Source organism: Pieris rapae, chromosome 3 (assembly GCF_905147795.1).
Source record: "Pieris rapae chromosome 3, ilPieRapa1.1, whole genome shotgun sequence".
In the NCBI taxonomy this organism is placed as follows: Eukaryota; Metazoa; Arthropoda; class Insecta; order Lepidoptera; family Pieridae; genus Pieris; species Pieris rapae.
The window spans coordinates 6,984,817-7,011,317 of record NC_059511.1 but is presented as its reverse complement, the minus strand read 5'-3'; the positions used below and the strand labels follow the sequence as shown (position 1 = coordinate 7,011,317).

Genomic DNA, 26,501 nt, shown 5'->3' with positions numbered 1-26,501 from the left:
ACCTATGAAAAAAACAAATGCTTTTTTTGGCTTTAGCACGGTTTGTGCATTAGCCAAACAAATGCTTTATAAAAGAGACCATCAAGTATTGAAAAGTAAAAAATGTTGCTAACGCAGATGACACTGATAAAAGCCATATAAAAAAAAGAAACATGTCTGTCTATGACATACGAATCGAAACTAGAGCTCTTTTAACTGTATAGTTATAAGTACAACTTAAGAAATGAAAAAATATGCTATTTACAGACAGTATATACGGAAAGACAACCGTCGCTAGATCGCAAAAGGTAGCAGAACTAATAAATTAGATTTTTTTTGGGAATAAATTAAATGACGAGCAACAAATTTCATATATGCTTGCGTGCCACGCCGGTTCTCCTTCCACACAGACACTATCAAGAGTCCTTGATGCGCTTTCATACATATGCTTATATTAAATTGGACGTTTCGAATACATTGATACGATAGCTTTTACCCTTCTCGTACACTAAATAATACAAAAAGCAATGTGCAAATAAAATTAACAGGAACTTAATTCTCATAACCGCTGAGGAGCTACAATGTCCTCTAAGAACTGGGCGAAACAACGCATCGCCTGTAGAATCGCGGCCAAGAGTATTGAGAGAGAGAGGCTCACCAATTTCTGACTATCCGATTGGACGAGTTCATTGTTCGCCACGGGAACTATACTAGTCTCTACGCTTAAAATACTTGAGTTATCACAATCACTTATATTTGTACCTACCGTCCTTTCAGGTTTTTCGACATCACATGTCACGTTGATCACAATGAAATCATTGGGAATCACATTTATATTAGAACAACTGGGAATCTCATTCCACCTTACACTATCGTTTAGGCACTTGACTTTAAGAGAGTCATCGTTCTCACCCGAGGACATGCCACTGTCGTTATCGGGGCTCGACTCTTGCGAGAAATGGTTATCCAAAATCTCGAAATTCGTTTCGTTAAAGCTGCCGTAAGATGGCGCTTTTACCGTGCCCGTGGGCACGGCTTCTTGTCAGGACACAGTACGGGGCAATATTCTCCTTATTGTATGTGTGTCTAGTAAACTTTCGTCGACTGACGCATTGTTCAATGAACAGGTGTCATCTATTAACATATTGGAACGGATTCCCTGAAATCAATATGACTTTTATAATAACGAAGACCACATGATAGATGGTGGAATTTTATATCTCACTATACATTCTTCATTTTCTGACACTCAATCCTACTGCCATTTATTAAGTTTTTATAGTTTGTACAATAGATTGACATTTTAACACAGATACATTACTGTTTCAAAATGTTTAGCATGTAATACTAGTTCTTATATAATTACATTATATTTGACTGCTTAAGGAATTCACAGACTGATTCTAACTTAGCGGAAACTGTGACATCCGGGAGTCCGCTTAGCGCTTAGCCTCAACTCGGAATCTCTGGGTAAGTCTGGTGTGGTGGTTGATAGTAGAATTTAGAATAATATAAGGTGTGGTTCGAATTACGGCTGTGCACCCATTGAATTTTTATACATGAGCCACAAATACCCCAAGCAGGTGTTATTTGCTCTCATAGAAGCTATCGTAAGGAAACCAACATTTCTTCAACATAAGTTGGGTGCGGAAACCTGATCACCTTCTTGCATATATGTTCTCAAAACAAATATAGAAATCTAAAGCCAAGGTTGTAGCGCCGCTGATTTATTTAAAGATTTAATATATATTTATATTCAACCAAATCTTACCTCCGAAAAATATACATATTCCTTTTCAAATGATAATATAAATATACAGAAAATAGTTGTCATTGTGTAACTGCTGAGAGATGATAATATGTTACATATGTACATTACGCTAGAATCACCTGAAATTAATAAGAAAATAGATACAACTTTTTAAAGAATATTATTCTTGAAATTGCTTGCTTAACATTTATTTCCAACAGAATAATACTGTATTTAAAAAATATTTTGAATTCTAATCTCTCACAAAATGTTGGGACATTTATATTGTTTTTTAAAAGCATATGTTTGGTGTTGGCTAACAGAAAAACTTAATTAATATTTCCAATAAAAAAAAATATAATATTTACCTTCTGGCAAAAATACAGATAAGGTCCCAAATATTGCCATAAGAACTAGAAACAGGAAGCTCAAGTTGGCTAGGTATTGTCTCAATACTGTCAGTTTTTTCTCATAAAATAAAGTTGATGTATATGTTGTGAGTAAACTCTGGAAATGAAAAAATAGGTATACAAATTTATTGAAAGATAAGTTTATAACTATCATAAATATGGAAAAAATACAAGTAAGGCCATTTCTAAGTGAATAATGGCATATTGTGTTTTCCTTTCTCTATTATACAAATAAATATCTATGTGCAGAATCTTTGAGAAAAATGTATTTAAGAAAAAAAAACATACTGCTATAAGAAAACATAATATTAAAAAAATACATACCTGTACCCACATATAAAGAGTGCCACATCCACATAAAAATATTTCAAGTGCTCTGAGAGTGGTTTCATCTTTCTGCAAACATGTTAAACTTCTTTAAAGCCATGAAAAGTGTGGCTTATGAGGCATATCAATATATTTGTAGTCAATAAAAAATTTAGGTAAAAAAGTTTCAAGTCAAAAATTGGTGTCATGTAAAGCACATTTCTATTAACTTCACTAATTGCATCAAAGCTCAAGTATATGTTGATATCTTTAAATTCAACGGGATATTGAAAATTTATTAAAGCAACTAGTGCATGACTGTACTAACATAGTTTATCTTTATATAATTTTAAGTGAAATACATATTTCAATAAAAACTGTTTGGTAAATTGTATGTAATTCTTACAACATTCACACTTATACAGCAAGCTACATAGAGCTGACCCAGTTTCATAACTAGTGGTTTACTAAGATCTTTAAGACATTAACCTTAGTGAATGCTGGCCATTTAGATCATATTACCACATACTTCATGCTCTTATTACATTGTTTACATCTATAACTATACTTTATTAGTTTTGTCAACTAAACCAAAGAGAGATCTTTCTTGTTACTTATGCATGGTGGACTCAGTTTCCACACTTAGACTCATAATTGGTCTGTTCTGGTAATCTTGTTACTTAACATCCTGAAAACCCGGCTAAAAATGATGTTGGCTAAGATATTGATGAGTATTTTTTACTGTAATAATAACCTATATAATTTTGGGTTTACAATTCAATGAAATTTTTTATAAATATGTCAATCTTACCTTAAATAAAACAAGAAAAAGGTAACTGAGGAAGCCCAATGAGAGGAATGATGCAGAAATAGAAGCTATTCTGTTTACATACGAGGTCACATTTGGATTTGGTGTTAGTGAGCCTAGTATATGAATGTACTGGTATCTGTCATACAGGATTTTGCCAGCTAAAAACATTATGTTAGTTTATATTATATATATATTTTTTAAAAAAATCTAAAAATTTTGGAGTTTTCCTACTTACCGAATGCTCCACTGATAAAGTATAAACAGGCAAGACCAATTCCCAATGAATAAACTTTTGAAACTTGCGAACTTAGTCTAAAAGAAAACAAAACATTAGTCTTACGTGTTTTGGAAAGTGAAAGGACTCTAAGCAATAGTATTTCGTTCAGATTTAAATAGATTATTTTTTTATAAAGAATTAATCTTCGCTATTTCAATATTAAGAAGAAAATAATTTAATTTAATTTAAAAATATACATTTTTGTTTTACTTACGACAACACAAAAGTCGAAAAGAAGAATAATAAAGCACATTTGAAAACTAACATATCTACTCATTTATTTCTCACACATTTCCTGTAATTTATTATAGTTTAATTAAGTTACCCAGGAAAACCAACATAATATTATCATATAAGTATTATTAGAGTCATTTTAAAGAATAATGCAATTTACGGCCTCAAAAATTTGTAGCCAGCCTTCTCTGTTATTAATTTTGACAGTGCTACTGCTGACAGTGCTGACTTCTGCAATCTGCTAAGTGCTAGGTAGGGCCTAGGTGTCCCCGAAGTTTCGAACCAAAAAATAGAAAGTTCAACTATCTAGAAGTTGTAATCTGACGGTGCTGCCCGCTGTCAATTGTCATAACAAATATGCGCATTAAAGCTTTCATTCTATGTTTTACCGTGCCATTGATGACCCATCTTCAACATTATAAAAAATGGAATCTTTTCGATCTTAGAAAAAGAATAAATATAGAAATAAAATCTTGTAAAAAGTAAGAGTGGACTATAGAGTACAGACTACAATATAATATAGGTCTTTGGCTCTAGACGTTATAATATATATGTTAAATGTCAGCTGTCATGATCCAATTTGAAAATTTCAAATATACGTTTAGCTATAGAGTTTATTTAAAACTTTTTACTTTAAGTATTTTGAATAAAAGTTTATTTGTTATTGTATTTTTTAGTAGAGTGCAAGTATTGTGACCTTTTAATAATGTCTTCACTTCAACCCATTCAAGCCCTAAACCTAGGTAACTATTTCAACACCTAAATGAGTTAAACATTAAAACAGATAATAAAATAAAATTTCAGGTCATATATATCGTAATTCTTTTAATTTTTATCCACATCTTTCATGCAAACATTATCATATTTTAAATACTAAGGTTTTTTTTTCAGACTCGGTCAAGCAGCAAGCCTTTGTTAAATACTTTAATTCATTACCTGAGGTAAGAGAAATAATTATAAAAATAGTTTTATATAACTTAATTCTAACATTTAATTATTTCACACGTATTATATTTTAACTACCTTTAAACCAAGATACTACTGTGTCTTTTGCTCCTGTAAATTTACTACCAAAAGATTTCCAAAAGCCTGCTTTTTCGGTTGCTGTTTCTTCTGAAGTAATTACATGCGGGAGGGATGGGGGATCTCCTTGTTTTTCATTTAATTCTTGGCTAAATGTTTTAATTGTTGTAGACATAGGTTTTTGCTGCTGGTTGTTAGGTTGATTATCAATTACTGGTTCCCAAGAAGTGTGTTGTTCAAAGTTCAACAAACTCTGACTTTGAAGTTTATCATTGCTTCTTTCCAATGTTTCTAATTGTTGGTTTTCAATACTTTCAAAACTTCCAAAATTTTCAAGTTGTTGTACTTCACTCTGTTCTGAATTAGCTGGTTCCCAGAAGGATTGGCTAGATTGCCCAATATCATAAGTGTTTTGAATTGGCTGTCCAAACTCTTCAAATTGTTCATTCACATTTTGTTGAATTTCGCTTTCTTTTGCTGGTTCGTGACTTTGTTCTTCAAAGTTATATGAATTGAGTATATCTTGTTGATTACTAATTTTCTGTTCATTATGGTATGGGAATTGTTCTATTTTATGAGCCATATCTTCAACGATATCAGATGTCGTATCTTTTTGTTTATTTATTTTCTCTATACTAGCAATAGCATCTTTACCTGTGTAAGTATTACTATACTTTTCCGTTGGTTTATATTTAATTGCTTTGGTAGTTGCAGACGTTTGAGTTGAAGAATAATCCTCAACTTTATGCTCTATTACATCATGGTGCTTAAATAATTGGTTCCACTTGTCTTCACTAGTCTGTTGTGAGTTTACATGTGATACTTTTGCACTGTTATTGTTTTCTTCTGTTAAACTCAAAGATTCAATTTCATCTGTAGTTTTATAATGTTTGTGAGGTGAATTAGGAATGTAAACATTTGTGCGTTCATTTTCATTGTTTAGTTCAGTTGTTTCATCTGCCCCTATGTCTCCACGGCCAACATCAACAGGGCTTATAGGCATATTGGATATTGGATTATATGTAGGTTTAGATGTTGTTGAGCCAATTTCTTTTGACAGTACACTATTTACTGAAGTGGTTGCCTTTAAAGTTTGAGACATTATTGAATTTTTTTCATCATGAGTGAAGGAGCCATCAAACATATGATTATCATGGTGTGCATGAAACTGTCCCCAATTTGAGTTGCTCCAGTCCATATCTGACATTTGTGAGTATGAATTTTCATCTTTTGTGCCCTTATTTGTATTTATCATTCCTTGTGTATCTAAATTATCTAGCTTGCTCCAAAAATTTTGTAATGGTGCTGTTGGCTTATTATTATTATGACTTCCTTGAATATTGTATTGTTTCTGCCATGTTGAACTCATACCATTGTTACTAGCCTCATGACTATAATGAGAGAATCCGGTATATTGGTTTTCACCATCATTGTAGTTTATATTGTGATGGTAATTACTTGGATTACTATAAGAGATTGAAGGTTGAAAGTCGTCATTTTTTTTATGTTTGCTTAAAATATCATACATGGTTCCAATTAATTTCTTTTGCAATTCTAATTGATTTTGTAATTGTTGGCTGTCTCTCATTTGAAAGTCTTCATTTGTGAAGCCTTCTAATTGATCGGTATTTTGTGAAACATCACCAGCATCAAAGTTTTTGTGTTGATTCCAGAAGGTATTTGCATTTTGTTTGTCACTTTCTTGATGTTGGTTAAAGTCTGATAATGGACCTATGCTTTCCTTATTCACCTTTGGTTTTTCAAAGGATTCTAACTCTGGTGTTTCTTCACTTATAATGCCTAATAAATTGAAAAAGATTTGAATATAATTTGTTCAATTATCATTTGTCATAAAGCCAAATGAGTACTAATGACTTATATTTAGTGATTCCATTCCTTCCATTACATTTATCAATATATAAGTGTATTAGAAGTGTACTACTTGATTGCTACTTCCATACTTCAGTTTTTACACCTGTTAAGTGGTTTATCTTGTACTAACTAACCAGGCTTTTAGGAAACACAAGATCACAATTGTTAGCATAGGGTAAACGAAATAATGATCTCTGAAAAACTTTTATGTATAAGTGCATCCTTTACATGTTAATGTATCCCCAATATTATATTGCATTGAACATTTACTATTAAATTAATTTTTTTATTATTATTGGTACATGTTAGGAGGGTTATTGAAAGTAAAGATATAAAAAGTAAAAGCGAAAATTATATAAGTTAAACAAAACCAAATGAGAAATGAAATGCAGTGTTATGAAAATAACTTATAATTTGTTAAAACCACAAGTATCCATTTTTATTGTTAATGCTTAAAGAAAGACATAGAGTTACACAAATGACTGTAGGTTATATTAACACAATCTACACTAGATCCACTTACTTGATGATTGTTTATTAAATTGGTCAAATTTGTCCCATTGGTTATGTAATTGCTGACCAAGATCTTCCAGATTTTGATGTTGTTGATTAAAATTTTCTAGATTTTGCTGTCCCAGATCTTCCAGATTTTGATGTTGAGGATTAAAGCTTTCTAGATTTTGCTGTCCAAAATCTTCCAGATTTTGATGTTGTTGATTAAAATTTTCTAGATTTTGCTGTCCCAAATCTTCCAGATTTTGATGTTGAGGATTAAAGCTTTCTAGATTTTGCTGTCCAAGGTCTTCCAGATTTTGATGTTGTTGACTAAAATTTTCTAGATTTTGTTGTCCAAGATCTTCCAGATTTTGATGTTGTTGACCAAAATCTTCTAATTTCTGACTTTGTTGAATTAACTGTCCTTGAAGGTTGTCCCACTTGTTTTGTGTTTGCTGTCCCAGGTCCTCCAGTCCGCCCCACTGATTTTGAATTTCTTGTCCTAGATCCTCAAATTGTTGTTCATCTTTTTGCCAAGGTTGGCCCTGAGATGACCGGGCAACTCGGATGTGACCGTTTTCGTCGCAATCTACTCCACCTTTCGTTAAACTCTGATGCGCCTGATTGTAGTGAGACCCATATTGATGAGATGAATACATGCCTTGGTTAGCAGACCCAGATACAAGTTTCTGTGATATTTGTGCACTGTTATCTCCACCAATAGGTTTTATTACGTAAGGATCGCCGCGTCGCTCCCATGACTTATGATAGGCGTAAGAAGAGTGATAAGTTTTCGGTTTTGAGTCAATGTTTTCCACTAAGTCGTAAGCATTTACAGCAGCTCCGGTACTTGGAGTTACCACTGTGTAAGAATTTGAATGTGCCGATGCTGCTGCGTTTTGGTTACTTGCAGTTTCATAATTATATTGAGATTGATGTCTCGATGAAGACTTTGTATTATAGCTATTAGTTTGTTGAGCAGCATTCACGCTTTTCAAGTGACCAATATTAGTGTTTCTAGACCGGACAACATCGCTACCACCGTGAGTACTACTCGAATCTATTGCATTGTATTGCCCCTTAGCGTTTTGTAATAAAAGGGAATCGTCATAAAGTTCACTATTTTTTGTTAATGGGTTTTCTGTCGGAATATTTCCTTCCGGGTATGCACTGTGTTTCTCCCATTCTTTTCGATAATTGTAAGATGATTCATAATGTTTTGGCTTAGTATAATAAATTGTATTTGGTTTAACGTAAACACTGCTATCACTATTGCTTAGTTCTTCAGCTTCTGTGTTTAAAGAGTTTTGACCATAAGATGCACCTCTTAATGACGAAGATGACGCGTCGTATGTTTGAGCAGAAACTGGTACTGTTACACTTGTACCTGGTCTCATAATAACTCTTACGGGAGTATCTGTGATTCGCCTACCGTATGCATCGTAAGTGCTGTGAAGATTTGTACCGACCATTTGATTCTGTGCCCGATTTCCAGCGTGAGAATAAATTTTGTAATCACTGCCTAAAGCCTCTTGGTTACCGTAGCTGTGTTGATTAATAGCTTGTTGGGCACCATCTACGAATTTACTTTGGGTAAAATCGGTAGAATGATCTTCAGATAAATCGGCTGATGCAAATCCCGTACTTTGTCTAGAACTCTTTGTGTACCCGCGGTTATAACCGGAGTTATGCGCCGAGCTTCTGTAGCCAGTATTTTGAGAGGTTAAAGATGAATGCGATAGTATGTCACTATCACTACTTTCGTCGAAATTTCTTCCTTGTAGACTGAGATCGTAGTGCCCGGATCCAAAAATTCCTCTTGAGTTGGCGGCTGTGAAAACACTGCCTGACTTTGCCTTTGCTCCTTCGCCGAGTTCACCTTCTACTTGCCGAACAGCCGTACTCATTTGGTGCTGAGCTAATCCGTCCATATTGTGTGCCCTTTCGTAATTACCTCCCATATTACCTCTCTGAGATCCATAGAATCCCGACTTTTTGCCTTCGTCTGAAGAACTTCTTGAATACTGAAAATCTTCACTTTCTCTGTACATTTCAGGCTTCGCATAAGCTATAGCCCACATAGTGGCTATTAATATTAAAAGCCTCATTCTGGCTTCCGTTTAAATCTGAAAGTAATAAATTTTATTTTATTACGCCTTTATTTTGAAAAATTCAACTTGAATATAGTTTTAAGACATATATGTCGCAGCCAACTAGCCTAATTAGTCGTTCAATCAACAGCCTAGCCGTATTTAGGCAGTTGATTAAATTACTTGGATTGATGACGTCTCATTACTTTCCTAGCCTTGTTAATTTTTTGACTGTTAATTTAAATTTAATTCCACTAAAACTCGAAACGATACTCTTCAAACTGTCGTTATCGTCGCTAAACCACAACTTTGATGGTGTTTTGATGGAGTTAACTAAATAAATGGCTGACAATTATAATGTGAATTTGACTCAAGAATTTTAAAATAAATATAGAAACCTAACCGTTAAATAAAATACTTACTTTGTTTTATTTTACACTAAACACAAATTACAAGCACTTCACAGCGTTAACTTTAAGACACTGACATTGCTCGCGAAGGAGATGAGAATTTATTCAGATTTTAATATTATATCTTAGAATGATAGCCCCTGACCGGTCATGACTCTTCTCAGAAAATCCAACGAGCAAAATACGGCAGTCAATGCGTCGCACTCACAAAACCTTGACAAATTATATGACAACATATTTATTAATATTTGTGATGAATGCCTGAATCATCTACTTATGTATTTACTTTATTCGTTTGTCATTGTAACCAAATCGCAATACATAGACCAATTGCTATGTAACAAATGTAAGCTATATTTAATATTCTACTAAAAAGATGAAAATTCTTATTCTTAAGTGTCCACACTTGAACTGATAAATATAAGTTAGAAAAAATAACGACTGCGAGCAATACTTATTTTTCTTCAATAAGTTAACATGACAGTGTATCAAATGTGGCGAAATACGGTCTAAGCCACTGATTGGTAAAGCCGTTTGAAACATGTTTAGATCATAATATTAAAATAGACCTGAAATTTGTTTATCAAATTGTGTTGTGCTTGTCTCAATTCATATGACATTTTAATTTATGTTTATAATACACTTTATTTTTCCTTTAAAGTATAAATCAAGTTTTATAATGTGACATTGTTCCTGTTATAAATGTAGGTCAGTTTATCAAGGATACAGTCACAATTATAAAGAATATAAATTACTTTTTCCTTATCCAGAAAATAGCCACTCGATATTTTATTCAAACAGATTTAAAATATTTTTGTTTTGTACAACTACTTGGTTTATGAGACATCCAATGGGTGGATCCACACACTAAGTCTATTCATAATTGTTATATACAGTTAGCTTAATCTTATAAAGCATTTTTCAGAAACCTCCCACAACCGTAAGAATCTTTGATCGCAATGACTACTACAGTGTCCATGGTGCGGATGCAACCACCGCTGCGAGGGAGGTATTTTCATCAGTATCCAACATCAAGAAGATGGGCATTGAACCTAATCGCCAAGATTATCTCGTCCTCTCGAAAGGGAACTTTGATATATTGATTCGGAAGTTATTATTGGTAAGTTATATCACTTATATAATAGGAATATTAATTGTATCTAATCATGCACTTCGGTTTACTATTATTTATATTAATGTTTTCTATTAGCACTACCCTACATATAAAAAATAATTAGCATACTAAAAACTGAAAAATTAGTTTCTCCTTTTACTTTGTAAAATTCATTACTGAAGCTGACTGCTTATCTTTAAAAGCCATACTTCGACTTGCTGCCTCCACAGCATAACATACTATCCTCAGCTTGTCTCAATGCATTATGGATGTTGAGTTGAATTGTCTTTTATCTGATCAGACCTCAAAATTCTCCTGCCATCACTCATCCCTATAATTATCAAATTGTCGAGACTATTTGGTTCTCTCTTAGCGAGTGGTGGTGATTTTTCCTTGGACTTATTGGTTCTTTTTGCTGCCCACGGATGTATTCGCAAAATTCTGCTACAACTTCACATCTCGAATGACTCTTTCTTTTTCCGTTCCGCTGCACGAAGTGACCCGTACTCTGATCCGTACAAAAATATGGAAAATACCAAAAGTTCTAAAAGACAAACAATTAGTTTATGTATGGAATACTTATGAGCACTTTGTGGGCCTATTTACAACTAACAAAACCGAAGTTCAAACTATGATATGTTTTATCTTGTGAGCTATACGAGAGTTTTGGAAAACGTGGTGACAACCCCGTGCCATGTGTGATGTGAAGACATTGCTCACTGAAAATATCTTTTGATAGAGGTTATTATACCCGCGCAATCAGTCAACCTCTGCCTAGAGGGATTGCCATGCTCATGTATTAAAGCTTTAGCCAAATAGGCAGGCACTATCAGGGCAGTAACACTCTCCGAAACCCGGCGTAAGGTAATGCAATAGGTTCGCCTTATTGTAGTCGCGTTTCATGCGGTGACCAAGATTCCTGGAGCATATCCGTCATCCCCGTCATTTGGAAGGGTAGGCTAAATTAACCTCTAAGAATGTCTGTACAACAAGGCTGCGGACGTATGTTATCCCTTATAAGCGACCAGATAACCATACTAAGGAATTATATTTTAATGCAAAAAAATGCAAAACTATAATTTATTAAATACGAATAAATGAGTCGATATAGAAGGCGTATGAATCACGTCATAAATCATCATCAAACATATAATTTTAATTCTTAAAAGTCAATGACGTAAGCGTCATTTTTAAGTACGAGTTTAATACGATTGTGAGTTACTGTTAGGGGAAGGGATAAAAATATATTTCAATTGCTATTTTTAATTCCTAAATTAAAATCTTAAGGTCCGTCGTTACCGCGTTGAGATCTACGTATCTGAATCAAGTAAGAACGAATGGGTCCTCAAGTACAAAGGATCGCCAGGATGCATGACTCAACTAGAGGAGGTGTTAGGTGAAGGATTCACTAATGAAAATGGTTGCTTAATTGCGATCAATATTAAGACTGATGCTATCACTAAGGTAATTAAAAAAAAAATATTTTTATAATTTTATATACATAAAGATGCGAAGAAGCTTCCTGAAGTCGTAGGTTCAGTCCCCTGCTGTGCACCAATGGACTTTCTGTCTATGTGTGCATTAGCCATTCCCTTGAACGGTGAAGGAAAACATTGTGAAGAAACCGGTGCTTTAAAAAAAGCTTGTATTTTTATATATAACGTGTCATATAATTGTATGTTAAACGTATATATCATTAGTACGGAGTTTAATGACAATGGTGGACAGTTTATCCTTCCACCACATTATTGTAAACTTCTTTTGTTTTTAAATCATGTATACAATAATAAATAATAAAATGTATTTGTACAAGAAATTGAGTTAACGTATTTTAGTATCTAAACTTGACCATGATAACTGATATGGGCTCGGATTCTTGACCCGATGGCATTTAATTTACTAGAAGCAAAGATAACCCGAGTATAAACAAAAACACTCTTTCCAAGAATATTTTACTTTAAGGATATTTTTTTTTAACTATTTATATATTTTCTATATTATGCCTAGCAGTGGGTCATTAACCTGTTCATTTATGGGTCCCAGTTTTTTTAATAAGTTCTAAATATATGTCACTCTACTATTTAAGACCTTCAATCGTTTCCAGGGTCGCCTCATAGGAGTGGCGTGCGTATCAGGTAATGACTACCAAATGTCCGTCTCGGAGTTCACCGATGACGATTTGCTGACACAATTGGAAACTGTTACCGTGCAGATGGCGCCCACGGAATGTATTATACCGCAAGCGGAAAACGCTGATGTGAGTTTAACTTTGTATTGAAATCACTTACTATAATATGTGCCTCAATTATGATGCTGAAATGACAAAGGCTTTAATGTGACCGTTGTCTATGAGTACTACACATTTAATTTTTTTTTGAAGTGAAACATCTTTAGGCGCATGAGGGTAATTTTTTTACGGATAAAACGTCTTTTATAAATTATAATTTATAAAAAAGTTTCACTTTTTATATGTATACTTTCGTACGCTCGCACTTTTTTTTAGATATAAGTCCTGACCAAGATTGCTGTAATTCAATCTAGTAATTCCCATATGTATTCGATAAAAAAAATATATATATTTTATGTATCCCGTTCTATATGGTTTTTTTGTAAAATATTGTGTTTTTTGAAAATGAATTAATAAATGTCGCTCTAAGAAAAACATATTTTAATTGTAATGGGTACAAACTCGACTTTTTCATAAAGTAAGCCGTGTTATTTAGGTCGCAAATTATTAATTCATTTTCATACAGTAGACTTACATGCAGGCATACATATCATTGGTCACTTATCTTGAGATATGTCAGTATAATATCTGTCTCAACGATTTTTATAATTGCATATATTTACAGTACAAAGCGCTGAATACAGTAATGGAACGAGCCAATATAACAGTGACAAGGTTGAAAAAAATCGATTTTTCAACTGAAGGTCTGATACAGGATCTAAATCGTCTTCTAAAGTTCAAGGATTCTCAAGTACAAGATGCTAATGCCTTTCCCGAAACAAGAATGGCATCTGCCATGTTGAGCTTAGCCGCAGCTATAAGATATGCTTCGCTCGTTAACGATGCTACTAATTTTGGAAGGTGAGTTATTTAACATCCCCGCAATTTCAAGCGTTTAAAAAAACAACGTTTAGTTTAAATATACTTGTTATTATTAATATTTTTGGATAAAATTAATATCAGATTTTAAAAGATACATTCTGAACTTTTAGAACATTTATAAGACGAATATATATATATTAATTTAGGTAGATAGGGTTAATTTTGAAAAAAGGTAATTTTTTCCCCTAACTCCCTGAACTAGAACTAAACTAATTAATTGGTTTATTTTATTTGGCACACTAATATAGGAATAATATTTTTCATGTCAAGTTTTATATTTTTTCTTCGTAATTGGCGTTTGAAATTACTCTTTGATAACAACAAAACCAGTATTATTAGTGTTTTAGCTCAGCTTTATCTAATAATCTTTTGCGTATAAAGGAAGTAACTATCAAATCATAATATCAACTAATTAATAATCATTGGCGCGTGCTTCTAGAAACATCTATTGATACGGTTATTACTCTGTTTGTGACCTAGATGCCTCGTGGGTTTTTTATTTGCACGAAACTGGGTTAATTTATAAATGGCAAGCGTTTTCCTCGTAATACAGTTTATGCACACTTTTGACAAATTAAACAAATCATCAGCATATATTTATTTGAAGGCTTTTTGTTGTGACATATAACACAACTTTAATGTATTAATTAACGCTATTAATGTAAGTTCGTTTCTAATTCCATTAATAATCAAATAAAATAATCCATTGTAAATGTTAATGTAAAAAGCTCATTATTATATGGTGTTGTTATGCTTCTGGAACCTAAGACTTCTTTCTTTCTGTACAATATTTTTCTCATCGTCCATAATATAGATCATTACTCTTCCCTTTTTTTAATTCTTTCATCCTTAAATTATTATCTTTATAAATAATAATCACGATATAAGTTTAAAAAAAACTGCTCTAAGCACTTTTGCATATTATGTCTACTTTGTATTATTAGCAGATGTGATATATTGTTTGTGATTTAACTATGTTTATTATTATCGCCTCAACTCAAATTAGTCACAATTATCTTCAAACTTGAATAATGGCATTCATCTCTCACTTCTTAGAAATAAAAATCTGTATTCAGAAATGTATTCTTTTTAATTATTTGTATAAACATTGATAATATCGTGATGCTTGCGTCGTTTACTCCTGTAGCGACATCTACGATCTGCAACTAGAATCAATATGATGTCATAAATCGCAATATGAAGTCTTTTCAAATTCTGATATCATACCACTTGACTTCAACCATCGTAGTTCACACTTCGTTATTTGTGCGCGATTTTTCCTATTTGGATACAACAGATCTGAAAATGGTTGTAGGAACATAAGTCCTTTTAAATCTTTTCTAGAGTACCGAGAATTTTTTATCCCGGCTTTTTCTCTCGGCCTACACCCTCTTGTCTTCATTGCCTACGAGTACAGATGCCTACAGATTAAAATTTAATGACGTGGAATAAGTATAATTCCTTGTGTATCTTTTAAAAAAATATGTTATTATAAACATATTTTTTAATTATTTTCTAGGTTATTTACTCTCTCAAACATCACACACTTTCAGACGAAGATAATACATATGACACGAGAACATACACAGCGCTCACCAAATCTATACAACTTCCTCCCAATCTTGTTACCCGCAATATTGCGGCACTCTAATCCCGATTGAACTTTTTGTATCGAAAAAGTCGCATGAGTCCAAGGAAATTGGAAATATATAAAAAGCTATTACAATAGCAAAGCTAAAAAATAGTGTATAATTAAGAATGGAGGGTAGCTATGCGATTTAGTGTGAGAATATGTATATATATACATACACACCATCACGTACACACACACACCATTACACAACACAACCAATTTAGGTTTAATTAATTAAATTTAATCAGTTAATTGTATTAAATACCTTGTTTGTTTGTTCCCTTTTTTAAATCTTTTTATTATAATGTATCATGTATTCCGTTTGTGGCTATGTTCTCGGTGTATTTGTTTGTTATTATATGTATTTTGTGTTAGCTGTAGGAGTACAATATAAATAAATAAATAAATAAATTTCAGATTTCACCTGAATTCAATAAAAGCAGAGTGCTTCCTGCATTTGGACGCGGCGGCGCTCAGCGCGTTGAATGTGTTACCGGAGCTTGGAGACTCCAATCATGCGCCTACGAGAAGTTTGTTTGGATTACTCGATAGATGTCGCACCCAACAAGGGAAACGGTGCGTATACGCTGATAAGTATACGAGCCCTCTGGCATTGAGAGTGCCCATGGGCGGCGGTATCACTTAGATGAGCCTCCTGCCCGTTTGCCCCCGGTTCTATAAAAAAAAAAAAGTGTCGCTATTAGTTTAGTTTTAAATTAATGTTGAATTATTTTCAGGCTATTAGCCCAATGGCTCCGTCAGCCTCTCAGAGATATAAACCTTATTAATGAGCGGTTAGATATTGTAGAATTGTTAGTTGAGAACTCACAGTTGAGACTACAGTTGCATGAAGATCATTTGCGAAGGATTCCGGATTTGCAGGCCTTAGCCAGGAAACTTACAAGGAAAAAGGCAAATTTACATGACTGTTATAGGATATATCAGGTATATGTTTGTCTTTGCATCTCGATTTGGTAAAAATAAGTATATATATAGTACAGGCGAGAAAATCTGATAAAGCATGTTCAGGATAAATACGTGTTTTACGTAAACAGTGTATACTCTATATAACGACACTCAAGGGACGCGAAGGCGTTTTTTGTTGTTATAAAGAGTTGTCCTTAAATGATAAACAACATTCACAAATTGTTCAAAATGATTTTACAGATTGATAATGGTTAATGATTATTAAATAAGTTTTATTAAATAGCATTTTTTTTAATTACAGGCAATTCAAAGACTGCCGAATTTACTCCAATGTTTGTCAGAATCCAACAGTCCAACTGTTCATTCTTCACTGGCCGAACCGATTGCCGAGTTGAATGACGATTTAGAAAAGTTCCAGCAGATGATAGAGGCTACTGTCGACATGGATGCTGCGGACAGAGGTGAGGTATATTAGCTGAACTTAAATACGTCAGTGATTTTCTCGTTAATTTTGAATATTATTTGACCATGGGCTCAAGATAACAATCTTTGACAATCGTCACTCATTAAAGCTAAACGAATTGGCATGGATACGTCTCACGCTTTGTCACGTGACCATTTTCATATATTCTAAAGCAGATGAACTGCAATTTATTAAGCCCCACTCCCCTCTCCTTGGGTAATGTGTAAGGTAAAAGCTAAGAATATCAAAGAAACCCCCCCTAAAGTCTTTACATAATACATACTTAGCGGTGACGATTTTTTTTTCATAACATGCATGGTACAATGTCCACAATTCTGGAATTGATTGCCGGTGGAATTCTATTCCTGTGAAACCTATATGTTAAATAGAATTTTTAAAAACTAAGAACTGTAAAGTGTGGATATGGTAAATGTTACTTGAAGGAGATTTTAGTTTTAAAAAGTATTATGTGTTCAATGGTGTTAAAATTTAGTTAGCCTGATATTTTTTATTGCTCTATTATTCTTTTATTGTAATTGTTAACATGCTATTTTTTCTTAAATGTCTTCTGTATAGGGTGTCCAGACCAAGGTATTGTACCTAAACAGCTAAACATTAGTATATAGACTATCTGTAGAAATGCTTAACATTCATAGTTTTTATTTTGTAACTAGTTTAAGCAAAACGGAAACAGGCGAATTTGGAACATTGAGCCTTTTTCATGTGTTTTGACATGCATACATATTTAACTCTTTTTAGTAATACAGAATTTATTGTATTCATCTCTGGCATTTGTTTTACAGGCGATTTCCTAGTAAAGCCATCCTTTGACGAGCAACTTCAATTACTTCATGAGCAGTTGGAGAATATTCAGTTGTCCGCCGAAAAAGAATTGAAGAAGGCTGCCAGAGACCTAGAAATGGACGCCAAAAAGACTATTAAACTTGAAAATAATCCACAAAATGGGTTTTACTTTAGGTAAGTCTTAACATCTTGCTGACATATTTGTGTCAGTGAAAGGTAGTGTAATAGTAGATGATGAGTGTGAGAGTATAAATAAATTTTGTACCGAAAATTCTTTAGGAACTGTAATCGACAATTTGAACTGTCGCACTTAGAATTTTTTTGAGTAGGAAAGAACAATGAAATTCTACTTCAATAATACAGTGTTATGATCAAATAAATCACTTTGTATCACAAAAAGCTGCTGTTTTCACCGAAAATACGGTAAAAGGGTATATAAAATCAGTAGAGTATTGATGATAGAAATCTGTTTAATAACATGTTAAGTAAAGGTAATTTTTAAAAGGTAGTAAAGATAATTTTACAGACACAAACAGTGTCTGTAAAATTATCTTTACTTATTGATGAAAACAGACAAAACAGCGTTCTAGTGGAATTTTTATTTTTAGTAGGCAAATTGTAGATAAACCAAATTTATCCTAGTTGAAGAAATTATCACGAAAACTGCGAATAACTAGAACTCTTTCGAAATCTGGGTTTCACTCATTAAAGTATTGATGGCTCCTGACAAAGTGCTTTAGTCAAAGGACACGTTGTTTGGCCTGGTCTATGGTCAATCCTCTTACAGTATGGGAAAGTTTCTATAGAAATTGTGCTGCTGTTACATGTCAGATGAAAGAAAATAATTTCCTATCGTATGCTCTGTGAAAGGCTATTAACGACTATTTTTTTTAAAGGGTAACACTAAAAGAGGAACAAGCTTTACGTGGAAACAAAAAATACACTATAATAGACGCTGTCAAGGGTGGAGTAAGATTCAAAACTAACGCATTAGATGACATAACAGAAGACTATGTACAAAGTAAAATGAACTATGAAAAGGAACAGGATAAAATGGTAGCAGAGATTATTGGTATCGCTGGTATGTTTGATGTGACTTGATTTGATTGAAAATATAACAAAATATTTATTTTGTTATATAATTGTATGTAAAAATTTGTAAAACGCACCTTGAAGCTAACAATTCTTCAAACTCTAACTAATTATGTAACAATCTTGCTCATTAATCTGATAACCATGACCACTAGTCATGGTTATGAGATTAACATGACACAATAGGTCGTTTAAGAAAAGCGCATAGGCCTGCATCGCACTCGTAAGCTTTGTGTCGCTTAATATCAGGTGCTTCGTTTGCCCCCGTTTTATATAAAAAAGTATAGGGTGAATAATCCTCCAATGTCTCGTAAATTACCTTCTTAATCATCTCTTTCAGCTGGTTATTCGGAATGTCTCTTCAGTCTCTCTCATATTTTATCAAAACTGGATGTGCTTGTCTCTTTCGCTGTTGCGGCTTCAACTGCCCCATATCCATACACTAGACCAACCATTACGGAAAGCTTGGATGAGTTCGTCCTACGAGATGTGAGACATCCATGTCTTGAAGTGCAAGAAGGCGTCTCTTTCATACCGAATGATGTTGTTTTTAAACGAGGTACATACTATATATTAGGCCAAATAATGTTAATAATTAATAGGATGTTCATTGAAATCCGGATCGAAGGACCAAATAAGATGTATCTTATGACAAGCATATAAATTTTTACTACTTAAAAAGTTATTTTACATTTGGTCAATTACTAAGCAAAATTGAGCACATTAAATTAATAATAAAAATTAGCATATTTTAAACAAGAGTTGAGAAGCATAGAATTTTTTTTCAAAATCCAATTTGTTGCGTTCTAGTGCTTCTGGCATAAAAAAATTGGGTTATGATTTCTAATTCAATCATTTTTCTTTGCAACATTTGAAAATGCATTTTTTACGATATAATATATTGGCTATCCATACTAAATATATTTATTTTAATAAATAAGATTGAAATAATTCTTAAAATTCTGTTTCCTTGATTCCAGGTTCGTGTTTAATGCACATAGTGACAGGCGCCAATATGGGCGGCAAGTCCACGTGGATGCGGTCCTGTGGCATTGTGGCGCTACTTGCACACGCGGGCTGTTTGGTCCCGGCCTCTAGTGCTACGGTGCCGAAACTTAGGGCCCTTTGTGCGAGAGTGGGAGCGGCTGATAGAGAGGAAAAGGGACAGAGCACTTTTATGTTGGAGATGATCGAGTCGGCTGCTATTTTAAGGGTGAGGTTATTTTCATTTTCAAATACCTTTAACGTTAAAGTATCTATAGCCCAGTCATATTAGGGGTTTCACCTCGGAATGAAAGATAATAAGCTGCAAATTGGTATGAACCTTTGTTTTGTCATTCTAAATGTTGTCTCAAAAGTCACAATCGTTATCGTGTCCGCGTCTCAAGATATTCAAGGTCAAAGGTCACAAAAATCGGTTTTTCGCGAATATCTGGCTTCCTATCGGTTAAATGAGATTTGCATTTATTATAAAAGTTGTAGGCTATAAAATTCCCTACAACTTTTGTTTAAACTTTTTTTTCATACGACCAACCGTTTTGAAGGTAGAGCGCGAAGTGCACATCGTACAGTCATATACGGCCTAATGCAAGGTCAAGCGTGAGTTATGGTTATCAGTACGTTATAAAGTCAATTATTTACAATAATTATAATTATTAAACAATGCCTATTATTTATGTTCTAACTATTAATTATTTATATTTAATTAAAGTAAGTAACTTGATTATTTATATATAATTATTCATATTTAACTATTTAAGTATAAAATATTATTAATTCTGGATTATATATTTTAGTTTTATTTTAAGTTAAAATGATAGTAAGAGTATATATTTTACACATATTTTTATTTATTATTAAATACGGCATAATATACATTTATCAAAATGTGAGTTCAAATATCAAAAGTATCTTTGTTGATTTTAATATTAATGAAATTGGAAATGGAAGCTAATTATCTTCTTCTTCTTCGTCTTCTTCTTCTTCTTGTCGCTCAAAAATGTTCGATTCATTGTCATCATCCTCATTATCTGTCATGTTCATCTCCAAACCTTCCAGAATATCGGGATCATATGTATTTTCTTCATCGGGATTACTTGGATACAGTGAAGCGTTGAGGCAAGCTTGTCCGTTGCACTGGCCGCAAGCTAAAGAACATTGTAGCCCTGATTTTCTGCATCCACAGCGGGAACCACAACCATTTTTGCAATTGCAAAATATTACGTTTAGTAGTTCGGCTGGTGCTGGAGGTAATAACGTTCGTATGGGCTCCAGGATTTCATTTTCAAGCATCCAGCCCCATTCTTGAGGTTCTAAGTCCTTCCCTAACCACGTTTGAATCTGGTAGTAGACACGTTTTATGTGTTGATGAGCTGCTGCACTTGTTGGTGGAAGTGTTGACAGTTGTACAGGTTTATGTCTGTACGATGTGCACTTCGCGCTCTACCTTCAAAACGGTTGGTCGTATGAAAAAAAAGTTTAAACAAAAGTTGTAGGGAATTTTATAGCCTACAACTTTTATAATAAATGCAAATCTCATTTAACCGATAGGAAGCCAGATATTCGCGAAAAACCGATTTTTGTGACCTTTGACCTTGAATATCTTGAGACGCGGACACGATAACGATTGTGACTTTTGAGACAACATTCAGAATGACAAAACAAAGGTTCATACCAATTTGCAGCTTATTATCTTTCATTCCGAGGTTGACCCCTTTTCTTACCTAATATGACTGGGCTACTATGTACACTTAGACGTTTTTGGAAGGGAAATTCATAATTTGATCCAACGTCACATTTTTTTATATTTTGTTTTGTAATATAAAAAACGTTTGCACTAGTAAATTTTGTATTAGTATTCAAAGAAAAAATTTTTTTTCAATTATTTTTTTTTTTCAATTATTATTCTTTTTCTATTAAATGTTCCTTTGTCAAATCATTTATTCTTCACATTTTCAATGAGTTAATTTTCGTTACAAAAAGAACGGGTTGGGTTTACAATTCAATACCTTGAATTTGATTAAATTGAGTATGTACGAGTCTAAGCGTCCAAAAAACGAATTATTATCTAGTTTGGTTAGGTTAGGTTAGTATATTTATTACAAAGTATTGATTTGTAAACCTTAACCAAAAGAACAGTTATAAAATGCTGCTTTATTGAAATTATGCTCATTAAGCTGTCACATGACGAATTGGGCTGCAAGTAACATACAAAAAGTTAGGAGGTTTGCTGATCACCTAGAAAATATATTTCAAATCGATGAAGAAGATTCACTTGACTTCGAAGAAACATCGTTAGAAGAGTTAAACATCCGTCTAGTCACACCGAAAGAAGTTATAAGAGAAATTAAATGTTTAACTAAGAAAAAGGCGCCAGGTTTTGATTTAATTACGGGTGAGGTACTACAGCATCTCCCCCGTAAAGCCGTAGTTAAAATGACAACCTTAATTAATGCCACATTTCGACTTCAATATGTTCCCAGTATGTGGAAAGTTGCGGAAGTTATAATGATTCCCAAGCCAGGAAAACCACCACACGAAGTAACATCTTACCGGCCAATCTCACTGTTACCTGTTATAGCAAAACTATTTGAGAAACTCTTTCTCAAACGTCTTAACCCCATTATTGCCAAAAAGCAGCTCATACCGGATTACCAATTCGGTTTCAGAGATAAACATTCTACCATAGAGCAGGTCCATAGAATTACAAATAATATTGAAATAGCACTAGAAGAACAAAAAGTCTGCTCCACGGTCTTTCTAGATGTAGCTCAGGCTTTTGACAAAGTGTGGCACCGAGGACTTGTTTACAAATTGAAGAAACTACTGCCTCGTCAATTTTCAAATATCCTCGAGTCATATTTAACACAAAGAACGTTTAGGGTACGACAAGAAGATGATTATTCAGAACTGAAACAAATAAAAGCTGGGGTGCCGCAAGGGAGTGTATTAGGTCCGGTCCTGTACCTCTTATACACGTGCGATATCCCTGAACTAGAAGATAACATAATCGCGACCTTTGCCGATGATACTGCTATCATGTCTACGGCAGCTACTGAAAAGGAAGCGGTAGCAAAACTACAAAGAGCTATAAATATTGTTGGCTTGTGGACCAAGAAGTGGCGGATAAGACTAAATCAGTCGAAATCAGTTCACATTAACTTTTCCAACAAGACATCAAATTACCTGCCAGTATACATTGATAACGACAAAGTTCCGTTCGAAAATTCAGCTAAGTACCTAGGTATGACGCTGGACACTAAACTACGATGGAAGGTCCATGTTAGAAAGAAGCGCGAAGAGTTGGATCTCCGTTACACTAAATTGTACTGGTTGCTCGGAAGGCATTCCACCTTATCAGTACAAAATAAATTATTGATATACAAACAAGTCCTGACACCTGTATGGACTTATGGTTGCCAGCTGTGGGGCTGCACCAGTAATAGTAACATCCAAGTGATCCAACGTTTCCAAAACAAAGTGCTCAGGGGAATAGTCAATGCTCCCTGGTACATTCGCAATTACGACCTCCACCGGGACCTTAATGTTGAGGACGTCGCTACAGTAATAAAAAAGACTGCTGGAGCACACGAACATAGGCTCCACCATCACGTGAATGTCGAGGCTATCCAACTCCTTGACACCACGGGCTTAGTGAGAAGACTGAAAAGGACAAAACCATTTGAACTAGTGATTTAGTGATAATGTACGTAAATATCAAGTGCTAAAGAGTGTCTGCAAAATAGAACACAAGAACAGAGTGTCTTCTTCCCTTTAATAGAGACTGTAAGTAGTGTTATTGGACACTCACTTATATAATAATCCTTTTTAGTAAATTAGGTTAGACTTAAATTACTTATTAGTCTTAAGTTAGGCTAGATCGTAATGTTCCATGATGTCTCAGTGAAGACACATGTATATAGAAAAAAAAAAAAAAAAAATTAAGCTGTCACATTTTACTTAAGCCTAAACAGTTATTATACTTGAAAATTAATTTTTAAGTAAGAAATTACAATAGGTATCTGATTTTCATTTTCTTGTATATAGTTCTAATAAATTAATTTAAACCGACATACAATAAAAGGTTAATAATATTTTACAGACGGCAACTCCGGACTCACTAGTACTAGTAGATGAACTTGGGCGTGGCACATCGACTTACGAGGGATGCGGCATCGCCTGGGCTATTGCTGAGTAAGGGAAAATTTTAAATCTTCCACAGTCTGTTTCACAAGGCGATTCTGTGGAATCGACTACCGTCGGGGGTTTTCCTTGAATTCGAATTTTGAATAGTCCTCGAGTTGGACTATTCAAAATTCGAGCGTACTCCTCCCTTAAAGGCTGGCAACGCATCCGACAAAAATGGGTGTCTACGGGCTATGATGATGATGACTGCTCTTTTTTGGCGTCCCGCAGGCTCGTTTGCCCCCCTATTATATAAATAAAATAAATAATGATTAACGCATATACGTTAATAATTTTAGTAAAACGCCGGCAGTGTGAGTGAAAAAATGTTTCAATTTTTTATCACTCATATCAGGTGAGTCTTTACCCCGTTTTATTGCAAAAATTATAAGCCAATTTAAATAAATATTCATATTGGTAATAAATATTCATAATAAATAAGATTGTACACATGAACGAAAAAAATGCTTCTAATTTTAGATTTATAGCCAGTTCTCAAATCAAGGTCGTAGAACGGAAGAGAAGAACTGGCAATAAACCCTCCGCCACTCTTTTAATAGACAATTTTTTTAAAACAACGTTTGTAAGGAACTGCAAACATTACACCATATTCCACATGACATCTATAATAAGTATTGGTCTATGGTTTCTAATACAAAATCTAGCCATAATGTGTCTGGATAGACTAAAGAGATCTCACCTAGAACGTTTATAGACGCTTAAAAATAAAACCTCTAACGGATATAAATACATATTTATTGCATTATTTACATAATTCGACTGCGACTCTATTGCCAACGAAGTTTTCGATAATAATTTTTTTTAAAGTTGTATTAAGCCGTTATTTTGTGATTTAATATGCTTTTTGCGATAACAATAACAATTAAAGTCAATTGACAATTCGAGTTGTTGCTATTAAAAAAAATCATTTTTTTTTTTAATTTTATTGTAACAGATTTTCTAAGGGTGGTTTAAACCGGGGCTTTATCATCACCACCTGCTGATGATGGAGCGTAATGCATTTCCAAGGGCCAGCTATACTCATGTTAACTTTTAATTATATTTCCATACATTTCCCTTGGATGTTTTGTATTGTATTTAAATGTACACGTAAAGGAAAGCTTACACTATTTTCAGGAAACTAGCGACAGAAAGCAAATGTTTCTGCCTCTTCGCGACACATTATCACGAGTTGACTCGATTGCCGAGTCTCCATCCGAATGTAATTGTGAATTCACATGCAGAAGCCTCCGTGGTGGACTCCCAATTGCTACTTCTGCATAAAATCGTCCCTGGACCTGCAACGCATTCTCTAGGATTGCATGTCGCCAAATTGGCCGATTTACCGGAATCCATTATTGAGGTTTGTTTTTTTGGAGGCTAAAGTATAAAACATTTTTTTTTTTAATTTTGTGTTTGTTAAGTTTTTTCCTTTGGTATGTAATTGATGTGTATGTGTGTTAAATTTGTGATGTCATATTTTCTTGTATTTTTTTGGCATACACATTGTGTTAGAATTTGTATACCAAAAATACAAGAAATATATCTTACCGTAAAATAAATTTCAAATTTTTAAATGTTTTTTTTAATATTATAAAATTTTGTATAGGAATGCCAATATATATTATACTTTCAATTAAAACCGAATTTGTGTTTTGTAATTAAAAAAAGCAATTGAAGTCTGCATTAGTATATTCCAAAATGTAACTTCATATTTGTGTCTATGGAATAAAAAAAGTTTTTATGATTCCTCTACTATACTTTACAAAAGTATGAATTAATAATATCCGTATTTATTTACAGTATGCAGAAGCCAAACAGGCCCAACTCGAAACAAATTTATTTGAAATCGAGGCTTCGGTTAAAACTCAAGACACTTTGGAGGGACAGCAGTTAATCGAAGAATTTCTACGAAAATGCAAGAAAATACAAGAAACTGTCAAATCTGACGCAGACATGATGTTGGAAATTAATAAGATGAAAGAAGATTTACTTCGTTCTGACAGCAAATACATAAAATCTTTACTTGCTGCGTAAATATTAGAAATAAAATGATTTGATATTTGTTTTTGTTTTTTTTTTAATCTTAACCGTTACAAAATTATCTCTTCTTTCGAACATAAATCTTTTTGACGGAAGTTTGTCTCTATAAAATCGTATGTTATAAAATAAAAAAGAGTGTGTGTACATATTTATATACACGCGTTAGTTGTTATACTTCTTTGATGTAAGGAAAAAAAATTGACTAATACGCAGTCGTGATAGTAATAAGTAAATATTAAAATTAATTAAAAAGATTTTATTTAAATATATAAATTATTAGTAAATACTATCACCGTCGTATATGAAATTGATTTAAAAACAATAAAATAATATTTATTTATTCACAGTGTTTAATTGTACTGTTACGAAACACTTTTAAATTTCTATAAAAATACCAGAATATACAACTTGAACATAGTTATCGATTTCCATGCCACCTAGACCTAACTTACGATGTCCAATTTAGGTGTGCCCG

At 33.3% G+C, this 26,501-nt stretch overlaps 3 protein-coding genes across 5 annotated transcripts; 1 reads left to right on the top strand and 2 right to left on the bottom strand.

Annotated features, from left to right (window-relative positions):
* Positions 1-887: 887 nt before the first annotated feature.
* LOC110993165 lies at positions 888-4,008 on the bottom strand. 2 transcript variants are annotated; one of them, XM_045634662.1, is made up of 8 exons: positions 3,928-4,008; positions 3,748-3,828; positions 3,492-3,568; positions 3,257-3,414; positions 2,464-2,535; positions 2,098-2,236; positions 1,751-1,869; positions 888-1,138 (listed from the first exon to the last, which is right to left on the bottom strand). In XM_045634662.1, the coding sequence occupies exons 2-8, from the start codon at positions 3,798-3,800 to the stop codon at positions 1,022-1,024; spliced, it is 735 nt and encodes a 244-aa protein (XP_045490618.1). In that variant the 5' UTR covers positions 3,801-3,828; positions 3,928-4,008; the 3' UTR covers positions 888-1,021. The 2 variants fall into 2 exon arrangements, with proteins under 2 accessions (XP_045490618.1, XP_022114999.2); XM_022259307.2 differs by having other exon boundaries at positions 3,748-3,998.
* A 361-nt stretch (positions 4,009-4,369) lies between these two features.
* Positions 4,370-26,045, top strand: LOC110993151 (DNA mismatch repair protein Msh2). The gene is made up of 16 exons (XM_022259282.2): positions 4,370-4,510; positions 4,659-4,708; positions 10,583-10,777; positions 12,059-12,235; positions 12,876-13,028; positions 13,624-13,859; positions 15,931-16,089; positions 16,251-16,458; positions 16,742-16,901; positions 17,707-17,881; positions 18,604-18,788; positions 19,140-19,358; positions 19,780-20,012; positions 23,901-23,992; positions 25,121-25,346; positions 25,787-26,045. Exons 1-16 carry the CDS (start codon positions 4,474-4,476, stop codon positions 26,018-26,020), a joined length of 2,739 nt encoding a protein of 912 aa, XP_022114974.2. The 5' UTR covers positions 4,370-4,473; the 3' UTR covers positions 26,021-26,045.
* Positions 4,576-9,828, bottom strand: LOC110993149 (homeobox protein 2). 2 transcript variants are annotated; one of them, XM_045634660.1, is made up of 4 exons: positions 9,670-9,828; positions 7,357-9,283; positions 7,186-7,248; positions 4,576-6,590 (listed from the first exon to the last, which is right to left on the bottom strand). In XM_045634660.1, the coding sequence occupies exons 2-4, from the start codon at positions 9,263-9,265 to the stop codon at positions 4,783-4,785; spliced, it is 3,780 nt and encodes a 1,259-aa protein (XP_045490616.1). In that variant the 5' UTR covers positions 9,266-9,283; positions 9,670-9,828; the 3' UTR covers positions 4,576-4,782. The 2 variants fall into 2 exon arrangements, with proteins under 2 accessions (XP_045490616.1, XP_022114973.2); XM_022259281.2 differs by having other exon boundaries at positions 7,186-9,283.
* Positions 26,046-26,501: the final 456 nt, after the last annotated feature.

Excerpts from the sequence above, each read along its gene's own strand:
- LOC110993149 (XM_022259281.2), bottom strand. The coding sequence starts at position 9,265 with ATGAGGCTTTTAATATTAATAGCCACTATGTGGGCTATAGCTTATGCG. Across the intron at positions 6,591-7,185 it reads ATTTAATAAACAATCATCAA|GCATTATAAGTGAAGAAACA; the intron begins GTAAGTGGATCT and ends TCAATTTATTAG.
- LOC110993165 (XM_045634662.1), bottom strand. The coding sequence starts at position 3,800 with ATGTTAGTTTTCAAATGTGCTTTATTATTCTTCTTTTCGACTTTTGTG. Across the intron at positions 2,237-2,463 it reads CTCTTTATATGTGGGTACAG|AGTTTACTCACAACATATAC; the intron begins GTATGTATTTTT and ends TTTCATTTCCAG. Across the intron at positions 1,139-1,750 it reads AATATGTATATTTTTCGGAG|GGAATCCGTTCCAATATGTT; the intron begins GTAAGATTTGGT and ends TATTGATTTCAG.
- LOC110993151 (XM_022259282.2), top strand. The coding sequence starts at position 4,474 with ATGTCTTCACTTCAACCCATTCAAGCCCTAAACCTAG. Across the intron at positions 12,236-12,875 it reads AGACTGATGCTATCACTAAG|GGTCGCCTCATAGGAGTGGC; the intron begins GTAATTAAAAAA and ends AATCGTTTCCAG. Across the intron at positions 20,013-23,900 it reads AGTCGGCTGCTATTTTAAGG|ACGGCAACTCCGGACTCACT; the intron begins GTGAGGTTATTT and ends AATATTTTACAG.